Below are 19,345 nucleotides of genomic sequence, written 5' to 3'. Positions count from 1 at the left end.
GCTGACAAACTGTGGCATGCCCAGAGACCACTGACCAGGACAGTGAGGTGACATGAAACCCTATCATACAGCAAGGGCTTAAAGAGCGGGGAGGATGGGGGAGAACGAAGGTCGGTCTGGAGAAAGGTAAGACTTTGTGAGAAATGCTATCACAAAACCGGATCTTTTCCTTTGAGCTTCAATTTACAGCTTAGCTAATAGAATTTCTATTATTTTCTCAGAAAAGACTTTGACACTTTATTGCATGATGGCTAGAATGAATGTCAGGCTCCAAATTAGAAATCAAAAATTCTACTTGATCATTTGGTTTCAAGCTGGAATGAAAGTATGTTTTGGCATTATTACCAACTGTTAGCGGCAAGTTCTGGAAACAGATGCAGTCTTGCTATGTGTTCTAAATATGAAACACATTGCAGAAAGGCTTGGAGATAAAAATATATACTGCTTATGCACACTCATACTGTGCTATTTCCTGTCCTTATCAACAATAAAAGTCCCTCTTGTTTCACCCTTTCTTTGTTGTTCCAGGTGAACAAAATCTTTTTTCTTTTTCCCTTTCTTCTATCCTTATTTCTTCTACATGCCTATGTTCCTGTAGTTTTCTATCGTCTTTCCCACTATTATTTGTCTCATTAAAGATTTACTGAGCACATACTATGTGCCCAAAACTGTGCTGGGTTATAAGAGTTCAAGAATATGTACAACACAGTCACGGTCCTTGACAGTGAGACGCTTACCTCCTATAGAAGGGGAAAGGCATGGACGCAGATTATCGTGCTAAAGGAAGGGGGGCACACATTAGAGGTGTGTCCAAAGCAGGGAGATGAGAAATGGACAGGTGTAGGGAGAGTAATAAACTTGGAGGAAAGTGATGGTTGGGGAAGGGATTCCTTCTAGGAAAGAGGTGGCTGACAAAGATGGGCGGGGCCTTGGTGGAGAAAAGGGCTAGTGTGGAGTGGGAAACAGTGCAGCTTACTTAAGGAACGCCAGGCATTCTTAGAGAAAAGGAGCATCCTTTACCTAGGCAGAGCTGAATATCTGGGGAGGCAGTGAAGTAGCCAGATAAATGGGTTGTTTTGTTTTTTTTTTTTTAGTTGGGTCTCTCCCATTCTTGAATTGTTAAGAATCATCACCTAAATGTAAATGTTTGGTAAGCTGTCTATGGATAAAACTAAAGAAAAATCTTAATTAAAAAAAAAAAAAAATGGACCAAAGGTATGGACAACCACAATCGTGTTTCCCCAGGAAGGAATGGATGAAATGCTTTCTAAAAAAAGAAATCTCACTGACGAAGTCAGTGACAAAACAAATTGGGATGGGGGTATTCCAGGTGCTGCGAGAGTGGCTTTGAGGTTTTAAAAAGTACAACAACGTCCTCACAATAGAACAGTACCCAGCGGTGAAAAGAAGTGACTTATCAGGTCATGACAAGATATGGAGGGGCCTTAAAGGCACATGGTTAAGTAAGCGAAAGAAGCCAGTCTGAAAGTCAGGCTACAGGTTGCATGATTCCAATTATACGACATTCTGGAAAAGGCAAAACTAGAGAGACAGGAAAAAGATGACTTCCAGGGGCCATGGGAGCAGGTAGGTAGGGATAGACAGGTAGAGCCCAGGGGATTTTTAGGGCAATGAAACTATTCTGAATGACCCTATAGTGCTGCATACATGGCATTGTGTATTTGAAAAAAAAAAAAAACCCACAGAAGTGCACAATGTTGAGAGTTAACATAACATAAACTATGCACTTCAGTTAAAAATAACATATCGATATTGGTTTATCAGTTGTAACAAATGCACCACACAAATGCAAGATGTGACTAATAAGACAAAATGGCAGTTGGGGGGGGCGGGGGTGGATATATCCCCACTCTACTTTATGCTTAATTTTTCAGTAAATCCAAAACTGCTCTAAAAAAATAAAGTATCCATTCTAAAACATGTATAGAGAGAGATAAAAATAAAAATAGTACTTTTCTACTGTTTGGAAGCTAAGGACACAACTTAGTTTCTCCACTGGCAGTTATCAGGTAAGGCAAGCTTTCTTTGCTAGAAGTCCTAAGAGCAACAAATCCCTGGGCAGACATTAACTCACTCCTTGCAGAAAATTCTGAGATGTGTGGACGGACAATTTGTTCACAGGGGCCAACAGAGGCACAATGAATTCACTGACGGACATATCTGAGAATAACACGAAGAATCTTCAGTGACAATGAAACTAAAAGTCTGGCTTCCTCAGTTAAACTGCCTCCACCCTCTTCTCGGATCCCATCGAACCACAGGAGTCACCGTGTCACTAAAAAATTAACTCCAGTACTTTTGGTGAAGTGAGGTGCAAGCTCCCAAGTCTTCTTCTACAAAAGAAAGGGATTGTAGCAAACCTTTCAATAGAATCTGTAGCCACGTCTTTGCCATCCCTGCGTACCCATGAGTCCCTTATGAGTCCCTTCGTCACTAAAGCTTTTCCTCGCGTGTGGGTGGTGGTACATGTATCGAGAACAGACCCGTGGGAAAACAGCTATCAAGAACCACGTATAACATCGGAGTCAAGCCACGCACGCAAGTTTCATTCTGAGCTCTGGTACCTCTGTCTACCTACAATGTAACAGTAAATATCATATAACCAAGTTCAGTCAGTTCTGTGGGCCGGGCCAACTCCCCAACTCATCTAGTCAGAATGGAAACCGCTTCCTCGGTCCCCAGCACCAGTAACTCAGAACCCGTCGTCAACTGAGGTCCAGGTCTGCCCTGAACCTGGGCCCACGGTGATCAGATCAAGACATCATCGGCTCGTGTCGGAAGACAGCCCGTCTTGCGAGAAAGCAAGGTGAATTTCAACTTACAGACTGCAAAAATAACCCAACCAATCACGGTCGAATTAACAGAGAATACTGACCAACATTCCACCGGTAACACAGGGCTTGCCTTTGTTTAGGGTCTATTAAATTTAATAACTTCCCCCTCTGTGGCTTTAAACAGAGAACTTCTTCAAAATAAGAGTGGCTCTTATTAAACTTAATTACTTGCCCGTGGCTGCTGTGGCACATGTGTGTCTACCAAACAGGTGGCTCTTAATAAAGGAATGGTTCTGTAGTAAAAAGTAGATGTTCTAGTGTTTTATTATAGTCGCCTTAACTTTCTGCTTTATTAGTATTAATTGCTGGAGTTTTCCTTTTAACCTCTCTTAAGGCGTCACTCCCTCCTGTGAGTTAAGAGTGGTCCCGAGAAAATAAATGTCCACGTATCCTTGGCACATTACTGAAGCCTCTGGTTTCAACACCGGACTCAGGGGACTTGATAGAAACTCGGTTATAAGGGACATTTAAAAACGAACTGCATCAAACACTGCCGGGTTTGAAATTACATGAAACCACCCTCCCAGCAGACCTTGAATGATAAAATGGGGTTTTTCCACTGGCCATGTCTAGATTTTGTGGTAGTAATAAAATAATTTTTAGTAGCTTTATTTATTAGACTAACGCCTATTCTGCTGACCTTTGGAAATATTATAGTTTAGTGACTGAGAGTCATAAAAACAGAGACATCCTTAATAGTCTTGTGCAGTTGATTAAGTGGAATTTTTTGATATTTAAATATTTTGAAAGAAGAAATTCAAGACCATTTGATGAAAAAAACACACAAAAAAATATGTAACCCTCAAAAAGATTACAGTTTCTAACTCTGTCTTATGTAAAAAAAAAAAAAAAAATCCTATGAATGGAGATAAAAAATCCATACAATCTGCACTGGCCTCTCCCAGAGTAACTGAGGCAGAAAACACGTATGGCCCTTCCCTGCATCTCTAATTCATGTACCTTAACTCTCTTAAGAGATCTCCCAAAAGCATCAGAGAGGTCCATGGGCACAGCGACCAAGATCATAGAAAAATGCTTGTATTAACCTTTTCCACTTCGTGTATGCCAAAGAGTGGTACAGACTTGGGTTAATCGAAGCTACTTTACTCAGGTGGATGGGACAGGGGAGGAGTCGTCATCTCCTTCAGGACACTAACAACAGCTCGTACTCTGACCCACAAGTCCAAGAATCAGACTCAATAAACGGTCGTGTTTCTTTTCCTAGTAGGATAATTACCTAAAATACATTTTGAAAAGTCTGTAATTATTTATTTACATGGAATTTCGTGATAACCTGCAGAAAAGCAATGACAATCTTTGTGCCAAGCCTCACGAATGTTCTGAACATCACAAATGCCATGGGTGAGAAAATTCTTGCAATGATACAGACAATGGTCTGGGTTATCATCAGGCTTACTTGTCCTTGTCTTGCCATACTTGACTCTGATAGAATCAGAGTGAATTTTCTGTATAGTGAATATTCTTTTAGGATCACACAAGATGAAATGAGATAATGTATGAAATCCCTCAGGGGTGAAGGATGCTACTTAAACACAGATTGTTGTGTGATAAGAAGTATGGGAGGGGAGGGGAATCAACCCCTAGAGGGTTTCTCTCACACTGTAATGTCTCCAGACTGGTTGCTGATAAGCAGCATTTGATTTTTATAATTCACTTGAATATGAACTAATAAGCTCATTACAATAAGGTAAGCCCTATTAGTCAATTACAGGACAATAACTTACTGTTTGGTCAAAAACCTATGACTGCTGCTATTGTTTTTGTTATAATATTGAAGGCTACTCCAGGTTAAGGAAGTATCTCCTGAATCTTTGTATTGTGCCTATGAACTTCAAGACATCTGGCTTTGCATCTTCACTTGCAGGTGTAAGGACTGTGGGTAACACACCTTCACCATCGTATTTTTATTTATATTTGGCTTCCGTGAGGGTGACTGCAGGGGAAATGCGATATAGCATCACTGTCATCACTGGAATTCATTAAGTTCTAGTATAAATGTAGCTACACTTGAAAAATTACTCAGAAGGAAGGATACCAAATGAAGTTGTAAAATTGGATGCTCTAACAATCTTTAAGTATATTAAATGAGGATCTTTCTTTGGAATGGTCTTGTAGGATGAAATGGAATTTCTTTAGGAACAGTTCTTTCTGAAAGATCTTTCTAGTTGCTTTTATTCCTACGATTCCTTGGAAAAGAACATGATCATTCCATTCTCCGATATTAGAATAGTTATTTTCTCTTAGTGCGTGATTGGCCTTTTGTGAATGGCTCACACCTGCTTTTAGCTCTACAAATATTCATTCTAAATCTATACAGTAATAGTTATAGCAAACATTGAGTACTTCTGTGTGCTAGGCATTATGTTCCGTGCTCTATGAATTACATCTCAGCATTAACTCACTTAAATACTTAAAATTTCAAGAGTTTTTGTTTTAAACATGGTCTGTGGTGGACCCATTTTGCAAAGCAAATAATCCTCGTTAAAGCGTTTAGATTTTTACCTACTTGACTCATTTAAGCTAGCGCTTGCCTGCAAATTCTATACAGATAAGCAATTTTTACAAAGCCATTTTAGCTTCATAATGATCAGCTACAATCTATTGAGCAACTAGCATGTGTGAGGCATGCTGCTCACGCTTTACATAAAGCACCTCATTTAATCCTCACGGTAGCCCTAGGACATTAATATTATATCCTTATTTTACAAATAATAAAGCTACATTTCAGAGAAGTAAGAAACTTGCCTAATATGTGCATGAGCTGGGATTCAAACCTGGGTCTAAACCTCCAATCCTACTGTATAAGTAAGGACTTTGTTCTCACCCCAGATCATCTGAGACTATTTCTTTAACCCCTTCAGATAGGGAGATGAGAACAGTTCTTTACATAAAAATCTGAACTGTTCCGGAAAGCATCTCAAAGAGGAAACACACACGACTGCTTGGAGATGGAAATGAAGGTTAATATTTTAGCTGTCTATGCTACGAAGATAGCATCCTGGACCTTAGGGACCGCTTTAGATATTGGGGGGGAATAATAAAGACAGAAACTATGCAACTTGGCACCTTGGACCCTATGAGACGGGCTCCACTCCAGACAGGTCCCTAGGACCTAGGACTGGTCCCCAGGGAAGTGAAAAGGGCACTCGTTCCAGCTGACTTGGTCCCCAAGCCCACCAAGCTGCACTCTGGGATGCTGGCACAGCCCAACACTCAAGAGCAAGGTCAGGTAAATCAAATCAGGGCTCCTCCAGTTCCCTGACAGTCCATATCTAGTTCTTTCTTCCTGTTTCCCAATATGCTGACAAGAGGGATTTTCTGCTCTCCTCCCTTGAATGTTTACACAGAACCTCCCACCCTGGCACCATGTCACTTTGCCAGTAACAACTCACAGAAATGTCTGGGGCAGGAGGAAAAATCTGGACTAAACTCAGTTTTAAACTAGTTTAGAGCAGAGGCTCATTCCTACCCTTGGCCTCAGACCAGTATATGACTGGATAAGTAACCAGTTTCTGCTCCTACTGCCTCGTCTGTGAAATGGAAAGAGTCATGTTGTTATTAGTTTATGGAAGTGTTTTAAATAATTATCAGTAAGTTGACTCAAAGTAATCTAGCTATTCTAGATTACGCATGTAAATGATAGACGATCATGACTGCCCACGTATGCAGCATTGTCTCAGTGTTACTTTCAATGGTTTTCCTACTGAATTTTATGTGAATACACCTGGGTAAGAAGGTGCTGTAGATAAAACGTCTCTAAAGCAGTAATCACTCCCTGAGGTTTTTTTCCTCTAGGTACTGCCAGGGGACAAATAACAAAGTCTGCTTCAGCCACAGAGGGTTGGACAGATGGAAACCCCAGAGGACCCTAAACAGAAGCAAGTTTGCACAAATCTGTCCTGGCAAAGTGTCATTTTGGCCCCATGTAAAACAAAACAGGTCCAGTATAAAATACAGAAGGAATGACCAGAACTACTTCGACACCATCCAACACTGCCTTTGATCCCACATCAGCCCTCATTCTCCCCACTGTGCCTTACTCATCCTTTCTCGTGTCTTTAATTGATGTTTGCCTAAAGGAGGGAGTCATTCCTGTCAAGGGAAATGATAACTAAAATTCTACACTCTGCACAATTCCCCAATAAATACCATGTGATTCATAAAAATAATAATAGCAGTCATAATGAAAAGTGGGAACATGGTTTTCCAAAGGGTTTTGTGGTTCTCCCTCCACCCCTCTTCTTTCCCTACTCACCCCTGCGGGAGTCCATCTGCTGTAGAAAATGTGAAGGGCACTAGGACCAGAGAGCCCTTTCCTGCCATTCGCTTGAGAAACAAAGCCTTCCCTCCTCCCAAGTGGAAAGAAAGAAAGGAGTCTGAACTAATCAAAACCTGCAAGCCTGCTGGTGGAGCTTCAGCTTGTCAGTGATGCAACTCAGCGGAGTGAGTAGCGGCTTCGAGCTTTGCAGAAAATGAAGAGAGGGAGAGAAACAGAGACAGAAACACAAAGAGAAAGAAAGAAAGGCATTAACCTGGCCAGGAGTTAAACAGGTGCATGGAGCCCGAACGCTGAGAAGAGCGTCTGACACATAGAGGGGCCAACTGCATGTGCCTCAGTGGGGTTGCTTCTTTATTTACGGGGGCAGTGCTCTGGCCTGGTATCAGGGCTGTACCGAGAGATCTTTTCCCTATTCACAGGACTCAGAGGGTTGGCCAAGAGCCTTTAGCTTTTCTCTACTTGCCCACGTGAAGTCTGTGTACACTTTCTGGCTCTCCATGAGGAATTCTCTCCACGACAGAGAGGGGAGGCCAGCTCGTTTGCCACACGCACATCCACCAGCAGCCACAGATTTTGGTGGTGCCTCTGGAATAATGGGTGTGTGAGCACTGGGGACACCATGTTGAGAGCGACCACAGTGTGCTAGATGGTTCGTGGAGAGGCTACCTCAGTCTGGAACTGGCTGCTCAGAGGCCAACTCGGCCTTTTAAAAGATTCTTCCAGGCCTCACCTCACTTCAAATGACTAGCTTCTGAGAAGGATCTTAAGTTTGCTGGTGCTCTCTCTCAGAACGAGCTGGCCTGGACTTCTGGGGTTTAAGAGGCTCTAGAAATGGAAGGCTGTGCCATCAGTCTATAATCTGGTTTACAGGCAGATGTTAAGAAAAGAAAGGAACACAAGCAGAGGAAGGCCTGGCATAAGACCCTCAGGAGAAGGCCCCAGTTGAGACAGTGCCCACCAAAGGGGATACGATTCGGCAGGACTAAAACTGGGTGGCATTAAATAGCATCTTAAGAAAATTATGCCATCTCTGGTGGATTTTTAGTCTCTCAAGTTAAAATGTTCAAGTACATGATAGCCCTATAATTCAGAAGACCCGGTCTGCCGCTGTCATACCCTTGCCCCCACGCCTCCGAGAGAGAGTTCCTGTGAGCCTTGGCCCATTCTACGACCCCAGCCCCACCCCTGCACAGGAGGGGGTTTTCACTTAAAGTGTGGTCTTTACCTGAAATGCGCCTGGGCACGTCGGTGATGGCAGGAAGCCCCGTGCCCCGTGTGGAAGACAGCGGGGTGGTGGAGTGTATGGATGGGGACGTCATCTGGCTCAGGTAGGAGGGGTAAGACTGGTCATAGGACCACGGCGGGGAAGACTGGGCCTGCCTGGGGTCTAGGAAAAAGAAGAAAAATCTTTAGTGTACCAGCCAACTGTGGACTTAGAACATGCAACCCCAAAGTGAGAAAGGAGAAAGTAAGAGAAAAGCAAGCATCTGTAAGGAGTATTCATTTCCTATGATCCTACCCTTTCAGGCCCTGTATGGCACCAAACTTTCGAGACCTCCAAGCTCCAGCACAACAACACGGATCATGCATAAAGACTATTTCTCCCTCATATAAGTATTTCTATTTGGAAAGTCTAACACCCATTTATTTATTTACTTTTGAAATTTACTTATTTATTTTGAGAGAGAGAGAGAGTGCGTGCGTGAGCCAGGGAGGGGCAGAGAGAGAGGGAGAGAGAGAATCCCAAGCAGACTTCAAGCTGTCAGCGTGGAGCCCAACTCGGGGCTCCACCTCCACAGGGCTTGAACTCACAAACCCGTGAGATCATGACCTGAGCCAAAATCAAGAGTCAGACGCTTAACTGACTAAGCCACCCAGTCGCCCCTCTAACAGCCATTTAAAAAACAATCTGCTCCAGTTATCTTTACAAAGTTGAATTCTCCTTGATTTATTTTCTGTATTTATTCATGTTACTTCAATGAACACATATTACTCCTAATTTTCTTTTAAGTTAGAAATTCTTCGGAACAATCAACCTAGTTAAAGAACAGGTAGACTGTACTTTTCCCTGCTGCATATCCAGCTACTATCTTTCAGACATGCAATTTGGTTTATAAATGCATGATTCCATGACTTCACTTTCTTTCCAGGCAGGTCAAGGGATAGCACTTTCTAGCAGGGGGGTTAGAGGTAAGGGGTAGAGATGAGAAAGGAGGGAGCAGCATGTAAAAAGAACACAAAGAAGGGGAGCCAGTTAGTTATATGATTCTCATGCTAAAGCTACCCTAGAAAATAACCTTTAAGAAAGAGACAAATTTAATTTCTAAGTCACCTGCCATTAAGAACTGAAACACTTCATCACCATCCAGTTTTGATGTTAAGCATATGAGTTTCTGACCATAAAAAAAAAAAAAAATGACCCAAAACAGAAGAGCAGGGAGATGTCTTTAATCCTATTGGAATCTGTTTAAAAGGTGTCACATGTTTAGAATACAGCCTCGTGTTACGTATAGTCACTGTAATAATAAAAATGGGTGGCCACTTGTTAGGGTTAACTGCTAAGCATTATCAGTATGTTTTTATGTATTTCTATGGGGTTTCTTGGAGGTACAAGCTCAAGTACCAAGTACAAGCCAAGTAGATTTATCAAAAGAGTTATAGTCTACATAAGAAAAAAAGGTAAATTTGTTGTATATTTCCCATGTATATTTCAACCTGTTTCATTCTTACTGGAGGGCTAATCAAACAATCAAAAGCAAATTTCTCTTAACATTTTTGTTTACTAATTGTAAATTTTTTTTCTAATATTAAAAATTCTAACACACCAATTTAAAAATTCTAATACGCTTGTTCACAAGACAACATTGTATATTAGAATGTCTGTGGACTTTGGAATGTGCAGATCTAGGTTCAAGTTCTGAGACTTCCATTTTCTAGCTGTGTGATCTTCGGTTAATTACTCAGCAACTCTGAGCCTCACTTTCCTCATCTGTAAAAGAGGGGGAGGGAGTAATAATCTCTGAGTCACAGGGATGTGACAATTACATGAGAAAACCATGGAGAGAGGAGTAGCACAAGGAGACACTCAGTACTGATTCTTGCCTTCTTCCAAAAAACCTCTTGGTGACACAAGAATAGTCCCACAGTTAAGACACATCTGAACTGACATGAATACATTTGGATTAGGCTTGAAATTATTCCCATATCACCTATCAGCTTCTGACAATGAAAGCTTAATTTTTTTAAGTTTATTTATTTATTTTGAGAGAGACAGAGAAAGCATGAGCAGGGGAAAGAGAGAGGGGCGGGGGGGGGAGAGAATCTCAAGCAGGCTCTATGTCAGCACAGAGAGGGATGTGGGGCTCGAACTCATGAAACCACAAGATCATAACCTAAGCTGAAACCAAGCGTCGGACGCTTAACTGACTGAGCCACCCAGGAACCCCCAAAAACTTAATTTTTTTAAACTATTAATATGTTTGAATAATCAATTCAGGCTTATCTCTAAAAATAAAAAGGAGTACAAGACATGGGTATTTCTGAAATGATCCCTCTTTTAGAGCCTCTCAGCTCTTCCATACAATTAAAGCCCGTCAGTTTCAGCTATTTCTTGTTTATTTGTTCAATTCAGAAACGACTTATTTAAAGGCTGTCTAAATAGGACATACTGAGTCAAAATAATTAAATACATCTGGATATTCATCTGATGCTTACTACATCAACAGATAGAAAAATTCCATCCAATTCCATTTTAGGGAACATTTACCTGAGTTTGCAATTTGAAAAAAAGTATAGTACCGTAAATGGTTAACATAAACTTTTCCTTCAGAAATCTAAAGGGGACTTGATCATTAAAGTAATGAACTTTTGTGCTTTAACAGGTTCAAGGCTGAGACTGTATAGATTGGCAACATTTCAAATCAGAGTGAGTGGTCCTTGTTATATATCTGATACTGACATACTTCCTCGCTTTAACCATTAATGTAATTCACTGCCTTTCAGAAAAACGTAAATGACCTTCAGATGGAAAAAGATGCATTCCTTACAGCACCAGAAAGCAATCTCATAACGGCAAGGCCTTCTCTGAAGCCACATTTTCTACAGACAAAAAGGACAAGAATCACACAGATAAATGAGCTGGGCACACAGGACTCTGATTTGGACTGGAGTCCTAATCTGTCTTTACCAGATGACTCCCAGAGCAAGTAGGTTAACCTATATGCCCATCCCTCTACTGCAACATGCTGTCAGCAGTAGGATAGGACTCCCTGCCTGAAAATGGGGAAAAATACAAAGAAATGCAAAGAATGACTGAAACTATTTATGTTTAAACATATCACAGAAGGCTTAGGGAACTTAATTTGGATACAAGATGCAGCCTTTCAGTTCTTGTGCAGAGGGGCGGCCGAGCACAGGGGGAATAAGTGGGGTTTCTAATGCAAGGATAGGAGCTGGAGCCCCAGTTCTGCTTTCTATAAGCCACATGACCTCAGCGGTGTTACCGAACTCTCTGAACCTCAGTTTCTTCATCTGGAAATGAGGGAGCATAACATGCCAGTGAATGTAGCAAAATGGTCATATGCACTGGCTGGGTAGACAAGCCCCCTGCCTGGCTGAGCAAGTCACTTCTCTCAGGCCTCAATAGCTCACATGTAAAATGCGAATAATGATGCTCATTAGGTTTGCTGTGAGCCTTTCACAAACGTGCCTTGATGTGATGAGTTATCTGGCAGCCTTGGTATGCATTAAGTGCGTAATAAACAGAGGAGTGATTACTGCTTTCTGTAAAATGAGTATGATAGGAACTACTATCATTTTTGTTATAAAATTAAATGAGATAATATAACTAAAAGCATTTGATACCTCTCAATTTTTGCTATATTAAAATTAGGACTCTTCCCTTGAGGAGCTCACATGGTCAAGGCCCTGCTCCGTGACAAGAGGCATGTTTCTTAATGTTACTAAGCTTTAATCTCTTCACCTGTAAAATGGGTATGATAATACTATCCCAGAGCTGTTGTAAGGATTAAATAATATACAGTGAGTGGCAAATCATCATTATCATTCAAAAAAATTAAAAATCTGACTCTAAACTACCCAGGGTGGTTGGGCTGTCTAGCGTTGTTCTTGAAGTTTTCCAAAGTCAGACTCAACACAATTCATTGTGATGCCCGGAACACAGTAAGTGCTCAGTAAACAAACATGGAATGAACCTCCCAGGGTGGCATGAGTGAACAATGAAATCTTATAATGAATTAGTAATTAGTCATTCTTTAACTTCCCATCAGGCTATACAAGAAGTTGTATCAGTGAGGTTTTAATTTTTACATAAAGTCCCTGACTTCCAAAATTTATACTAGAACAGTCCATTAAAGGACAGTTTGGCTTTTAGTGGAGATCCTTCCTGAAGATACCCAAGATTAGCAAAAATAACGTCTCACTATCCTTAACAAGTGGGGTCTCTCTTTGTTTTTTTTGTCTCAGAGGGCACATTGCAGAGTCCAGCTGATTTCTTTCAAGGTCACTGTCCTCAGAGTCTATGATAATGACCTACTTAAGGAGAGAGAGTTACTACAGAAAAAATAAAAGAACTACCATGTGGGGTCACTGTATTTAATATAAATGGTTTTAAAAGGGGTGCCTGGGTGGCTCTCTCTGCCCCTCCCCCACATGCTCTCTCTCTCCAATAAATAAACTTTAATAATAATGATAATTTGAAAAGTGGACAGCAGTCTCTTTAAAAAAAAAAAAAAAGTAATGGTCTCCAAAATATCCCAGGCCTTCTCTAACACCCTGTGAATGATATCATCAATCCCAGCTCCACTATTTCTGGCCTGTGTGATCTTAACTGATCCAATCTTCAAGTTTCCTAGTCTGTATAATGGAGATAAATAAGTACATCTTCCTTCTACAGTTGTTATCAAGACAAAGTAGTAAAGAGTGAGCACATGGAAAGAACCCAACAAACGTTCAACACTGTTAAAACCTCTACCTTGACTGAATCTTCACTGTGTATTTATGTTTCCAGCTCATAATCTCTTATTCTAGTGGAGGACAATTCTTAGGAAGCTTCTATAGTTTTGAAGTCCAGTATTTGGAGAATATATCCATGTTGGTCATGCCAATACCCTTTCCAAACATTTAACCTTTAATCACGTTCTTTCTTAGTCTTGGTTTCTCCCAGACCAAAAAATCCTAATCTGTTTTAGTGTATTTTTTAATGCTATATCCCTTAACTTTTTTCAAACCTTTAGTGCAAAAAGGCTACAAACTACCTTGACTTCCTAAATGCCCAATCACCAAGAAAACATAATCCTATCATAAATATATGATTATAGCTTATTTGCTTTGTTTTGGACAATTATTAATGCTTACAGTAAAGGAAAGTCATCTTAACCTGATCTCACAAATGGTTTCAGAACTCTACTTCCCGAAGAAACCTGAGACTTCTGGGACTCGCTCTTAACTTGGGTGAGTCAGAGCAGGTGACAGATGTTTTCAGGCATCACCAGTCAATCTGAAGGTTGTTACCAGGGAAGAGCGCAGGGCCTCGCTGAGACAAAGCTACTAACTAGCCATTAACGAACAAGATACTGGCGCTCCTGGGTGGCTCAGTAGGTTGAGCGTCCGACTCTTGATTTCAGCTCAGGTCATGGTCTCACAGCTCATGGGATCGAGCCCAGCACTGGGCTCTGTGCTGACAGTGCAGAGCCTGCTTGGGATTCTCTCTCTCTCTCTCTCTCTCTCTCTTTGCCCTTCCCCTACTCACTCCCGCGCTCTCTCAAAATAAATAAACTTAAAAAAACAAACAAACGAGAAACCACCTTCACCCAGACCTCAGGCCCCACAGGGCTGGTCTGACCCCTCCTTCACTCACCCCATCCAGAGTTGTACTGGATGGTTTGTTTTTTGACTCTGTAGAAGCACAGAGATAAGTACCATGTCCTACTCTCCTTTCCTACATAAATAAGAATATTCTTGATCTTTGTGTCTCAGATGATAGAAGTGCCGATGATAGTCTTGATATTACATCCTGAGTGACCTGATTACCTAGAAGCACCCACAAGCTTTCAGAGGACAGCTGAACTTCCTTTCTCAGAAATTTTTTGAAATAAATGAAAACTGCTGTTGAGCTTTAAATACTTTGTGATGTTTTGGGGCGCTTGGGTGGCTCAGTCGGTTGAGCATCCGACTTCGGCTCGGGTCATTATCTCTCAGTTTGTGAGTTCGAGCCCCGCGTCGGGCTCTGTGCTGACAGCTCAGAGCCTGGAGCCTGCTTCGGATTCTGTGTCTCCCTCTCTCTGCCCCTTCCCTGCTCATGCTCTGTCTCTCTCTGTCTCTCAAAGATTAATAAACGTTAAAAAAGAAATTTAAATATTTTGTGATTTTTTTAACAGTATACTTCACTATTTTATATGATAATTCTCAGAAACAGTATCAATATTATTTTCATGACTACATTATAGAAATTCAAAGTAGTGACATATGTTTTTATATAGATATGACCATTTAATAACAAAACCCTGGTGTTGCTTTTTTTTTTTTCCTGCGCACATACTCATTAGTGCTTGGGAAATCTGGAATCCTAAATATCAGAGGAGGGTTTACATAGGACTGTGCCCCTATTTCTTCCCACGCGTCTCTGTTCTCACCTACAAAGGGGGGTTTTGAAGGGCAGCTGGGGTCAAGTTTGACCTGTAAGATAAACTTGAGAGAGAAAATCAGGTCCTCCCTCTATGATGGGCCTGCCATACTCACAGGCAGGAAGTGGCAAATCAAGATGACTAAATGAGAGAGGGCCTAGGGCACAGAGAGCTCCCACAGCCTGCATGAAGCCAGTGAGAAAAAGGGCCCCCGATGGAACTGTGCAAGCATACCAAGAACTACCACCAGGCACATAAGGTCAGGCTATTTCATAGACACCTCGGATCTGTAACTGTACCCTTCCAGAAGAAATCAGGGTCTCCTTTGCGAGAACAGATCGATTCTAGCTACTAAGAGTTCAGGTTTTACAGAAAGAATCCATCAGCATTGGTTCTGAGGCATGGTCTGTCACACACACGACTACTACCAACACTGTGTGGGGTTGCCCCATATGGCTTATGTTTTTTAAAAGACACCAGAAGCCCAGAATTCTGTGTACGCTTTCCAGTTTCTCTCCCAACTCACTAAGTCACAGGCAAGGTTCTTATTTACCTGTCCCTTTCCCAACTGCAAAGTACAAGTAGTCATTACTGCCATCTTAACAGGGCTTTTGAGGGGTGGGGGAAAGGAGTTTTTGCATGCTGTTTTGGCGAACCAGCAAATTATCACCTGGGTGGCTCATTCGGTTGAGCATCCAGCTTTGGCTCAGGTCATGAGCTCACGGTTTGTGAGTTCGAGCCCCGCGTCGGGCTCTGTGCTGACAGCTCAGAGCCTGGAGCCTGTTTCGGATTCTGTGTCTCCCTCTCTCTCTGCTCCTCCCCCGCTCGTGCTCGGTCTCTCTCTGTCTCTGTCTCTGTCTCTCGAAAATAAACATTAAAAAAATTTTTTTAAATGTTCAAAGCATGTACTTCTGTCTTTAAAAAACACTCTAAAGATAGAAATGAACCATGAAGCATCAATGTCAGAGTAGATTTCATAAGCTCTCTTGCCAGGGGGTTGATCCTTCTGCTTGGGCTTCTTGGGGATCAGTGCTATAAACCCCCAAAACACAAAGTACACAAGGCAAGTACCCAGGAGATGCCCCCACGTGCTAATTGGGGAAGAGTGGTTCCCATGTCTCAAGGTGTCTCAGTACCAGGCAAAAATGGAGGCAAACATTTATTTAAACCTATGGATACAAGGAAAGCAAGCTCTCTTCTTTGAGCTGGACCATAGCTTATGAAGTTCAGTCACAGGGATGGGGAAAAGGAAGGAGTGGCCATTCATCTCCTAAAATGGTATACAAAGAGTCATGGCTCTAAGAGCATCCATACTTTCAAATGACTGAAAAGCTAATTACATGTCTGCATAATTAAGCTCCATACACTTGGGGTCACAAAAAGAGAGGAAGAGGAAGGCAGATAGTTAGGGAAAAGGCACCATAGGAAAATGAACTGACTCTAGGAAAATACATCAGTGTCTTTTCTTAAGTTTGAATAAGTTTGAGTTGCGGGGGAGCAGAGTGGGCACAGAGCCGCGTGAAAGCCCAGTGAGAGCTAAGCATGGAGACTCAGTGGTTGCTCTTAGCAGGCCTCCTTTTGTAAACACTTTGGTTAAACATATGTGGGTGTGAAGAAGGGCCTGCTTTCCTAAGAATCACTCACGACAAGGCACACCATGGACGCGGTGTTGAACTTCACGCAGAGATAGGAGGAAACAAGTTAGCAGGGGCAAAGCCTGAACCAGCACACAAAAGGCTTCTTCCTGTCTCTGGTGCCAGCAGGCTTCTGTGTAATGTGACCCGACAAGGGCTGATGGTTTCTGCCAAAGCTCAGTGTGTCTAGAGTGAGCACCTGCTGTACTGGGGCGGGGGGGTGGGGCAGGGTACAGTTAGAAAGCCCCACCCATTTTTTCCCTACTCATTACTCAAATCATTACTTAATCTGTATAAACATCAAATATTTCTTAAGAAAACTGGAGTACTTAAAATGAACTGTGTGTAGAGTTTACTAGCTTAAAATTATACCTCTCAATTGCTACCAGGGTCGAATAAAGCCCATAATCTCAACAGAGAGAGGCAGATTTACAGTTTCCTATCCTAAACTATTTCTGCCATATCACTATCATTCATAACACAAATACACGCACAGCCACATGTACGTTAATTCCCATTTCAAAACAGTTTACGCTAAGTAGTAAATGTTTAAATTCTGTGTCTTCTCTCATAACCTTTTTAGCTAGACTGGATTTTTAGAACGAGCTCTCCCACTCACTTCTGGTTCTCTTGACTAATAGGACACTCGGTTCCTAAGCCAAACAGGCTCCTCCAAGCACAGGAAGAGCCCTGGACTGGTGGCTTTGACAACAGGTGTGCAGCTGTGTACCACTAATTTACCTTCTCCCGAGTCTCACCGCACCTGGAAGATGAGATGAGAACGGATGTGTTATCTCTAAGATGCTTTCCTGCTACGAAATGCTATAATTCTAACTACTCAGAAAAGTGGGCTCCCTACCCTCACTCCTTTCTGGAAGACAGCAGTTGTAACTGAAATTACTGAAGGTGTGTTGAGCTGACTTGGGCTGAAGGTAGCTGATGGCTGACACCGACAGCATCTCCCGTCACGGAGCATCATGGCTCATCTCAGCACGGAAGGCACCAAGAGCAGGATTCTGACGCCCCCTCTTCTCCCCACCCCCAACCCAGGGCTTTCTCAAACGGACCAAGATGGCTGCCAGGTTCATTTGGCAGAAGACCAACCCAACTGATTCACAGGGCTTTCAACTGAAATTTGAGGAGAAAAAAAGCAGCACGCTGCTTGGATAAAACTGGATGCGACGCAAGGTACGCCAGGCATGACAAGTTATGTCACAAAGCAAACAATGGGAGAAGAGGAACTTAGTAACTCTTAGGAGACAACAGCAGGGAAGAGAATGAGAAATGCTATGTAGAGTCTAAGAGGTCATATCCCGTAACAAAAGGTTAAAACAAAAAAAAAACAACAGAAGGAAGTTAAATGAAGACAAGGTAATGAGTAAGTGCTTTAAAAGTATCAACAGCTTTTGGATGAATGAGACTCATAACCATCTTATTTAAAAAACGAGGGTGATTTTCTTATTTAGAAAAAACAACCTACTAGATGAATCAAGAGTCTGTACCATATGTCACCCCTAATCTGGCCTCAGAATTGGCATCTCCTGGACCTCAATGTTAAAGCCAGCAGAGGGAAAGGAATAAGATACAAACAGAACCAGAACTTGAGATATAACTGGGATGTGGTGCTGGCCAGGGGAAGTGACCTTTAGTTCAAATTATCACACTGAAGTGGGTGCAGTCAGTTCAGGTCTAATCAGGCTGATATCTACATCCAGGGGGTCAGATATAGCAGTGAGGGTATCACAGGTCCCCAGGCCTGGCGATTCCTATTGTCAGATAGATGATGATATCCACTGTCCTAAGAATTATCTCCTGGTCATTCATTCGCCCATCCATCCATCCATCCATTGATTCAAAAAATATGTTCTGAGTAGCCTACCCTGGTACTGTGCTAGGCACTAGAGATATTAATAGTGAGATAAAGACAGACCTAATCCCTAACTTCACGGAGTTTACAATCTGGTAGGGGAGACTGACATTAATCAACTAATCATGTAACTGTGATAAGTACTAGAAAGGAGATTTCTTGGCACCATAACAACACACAGTGGGGGGCTGTAGTCACACCTGGGGGTCAAGGCTTCTCTGACGATGTGATATGATGTGATGTGATGTGATGTGATGTGATGTGATGTGATGTGATGTGATAATTAAGTCAAGAACTCAATGGCCAGCAAAACCAGTAGATTAGTAGGTGAGGTTAAGAAAGCTTTAGGCTTTAGGCTTAGGCTTTCTTTCAAGTTCCTGGGATGGAGGCAGTATGGTTTCTTGAGGAGTTGAGAGAGCCAGTGTGGGTGGATTACTGACAAAAGGTTCAAAATAGTGGGAGAGGAGCACAGGGAGGAGTCAGGCCAGGAAGAACCTGCCGGGCCACACTAGAGGTTTCCAGCTTTATCCTAAGTGCAGTGGAAGGTCACGGAGGTGTTTCAAGCATGGGGTGACATAACCAGATATGCATTTTTTAACATCTCCCTCCGACAGCATCATAATAGAAACAGGGCACGAGCCCAGCCTAGGGCTCGGCACACAGGGAAGGGTGTACAGGGAAAACAGCAGCTGAAATGGACAGAAGGGTGGAGTCCAGGAGCTGCGCTTGGGAAAACCAGGAAGCAGCCTGAGGCACTTAGCTGCCCACACACATCATCTGACCACGGGGATGAGGCTCCTGAGGCTCACCTCAGCTCCGGGTGAGCAGCAGAGCCCATGGCCTTGCAGCTAAGATTCAGGCAGCCTTCACCTCATACATTCTGGTTCAGCGGTAAAACCCAGGCATCTGTACTTTTTTTTTTTTTTAATGTTTTATTTATCCTCAAGAGAGCACGAGCAGGGAGAGGGGCAGAGAGAAACTGAATAAGAGGATCAGAAGCTGGCTCTGCAGAGCCCAGTGTGGGGCTTGAACTCACGAACTACGAG

At 42.3% G+C, this 19,345-nt stretch overlaps 1 protein-coding gene across 6 annotated transcripts in view; it reads right to left on the bottom strand.

Moving 5' to 3' along the window:
- Positions 1 to 19,345, bottom strand: part of RUNX2 (RUNX family transcription factor 2) — a 259,424-nt gene that overhangs the window by 64,629 nt on the left and 175,450 nt on the right. For 5 of the 6 annotated variants that reach the window (XM_042938947.1, XM_042938943.1, XM_042938945.1 and 2 more), the window contains one exon: positions 8,381 to 8,542. In XM_042938947.1, coding sequence (XP_042794881.1) covers positions 8,381 to 8,542 — 162 coding nt within the window. Of the gene's footprint in view, positions 1 to 6,671; positions 7,338 to 8,380; positions 8,543 to 19,345 lie in introns of those variants that run through there. The other variant, XM_042938948.1, reaches the window with a different exon arrangement.

Source organism: Panthera leo, chromosome B2, assembly GCF_018350215.1.
Source record: "Panthera leo isolate Ple1 chromosome B2, P.leo_Ple1_pat1.1, whole genome shotgun sequence".
Lineage (NCBI taxonomy): Eukaryota > Metazoa > Chordata > Mammalia > Carnivora > Felidae > Panthera > Panthera leo.
The sequence above is the reverse complement of the archived record's forward strand: the minus strand, read 5'-3'. Positions and strand labels throughout refer to the sequence as shown.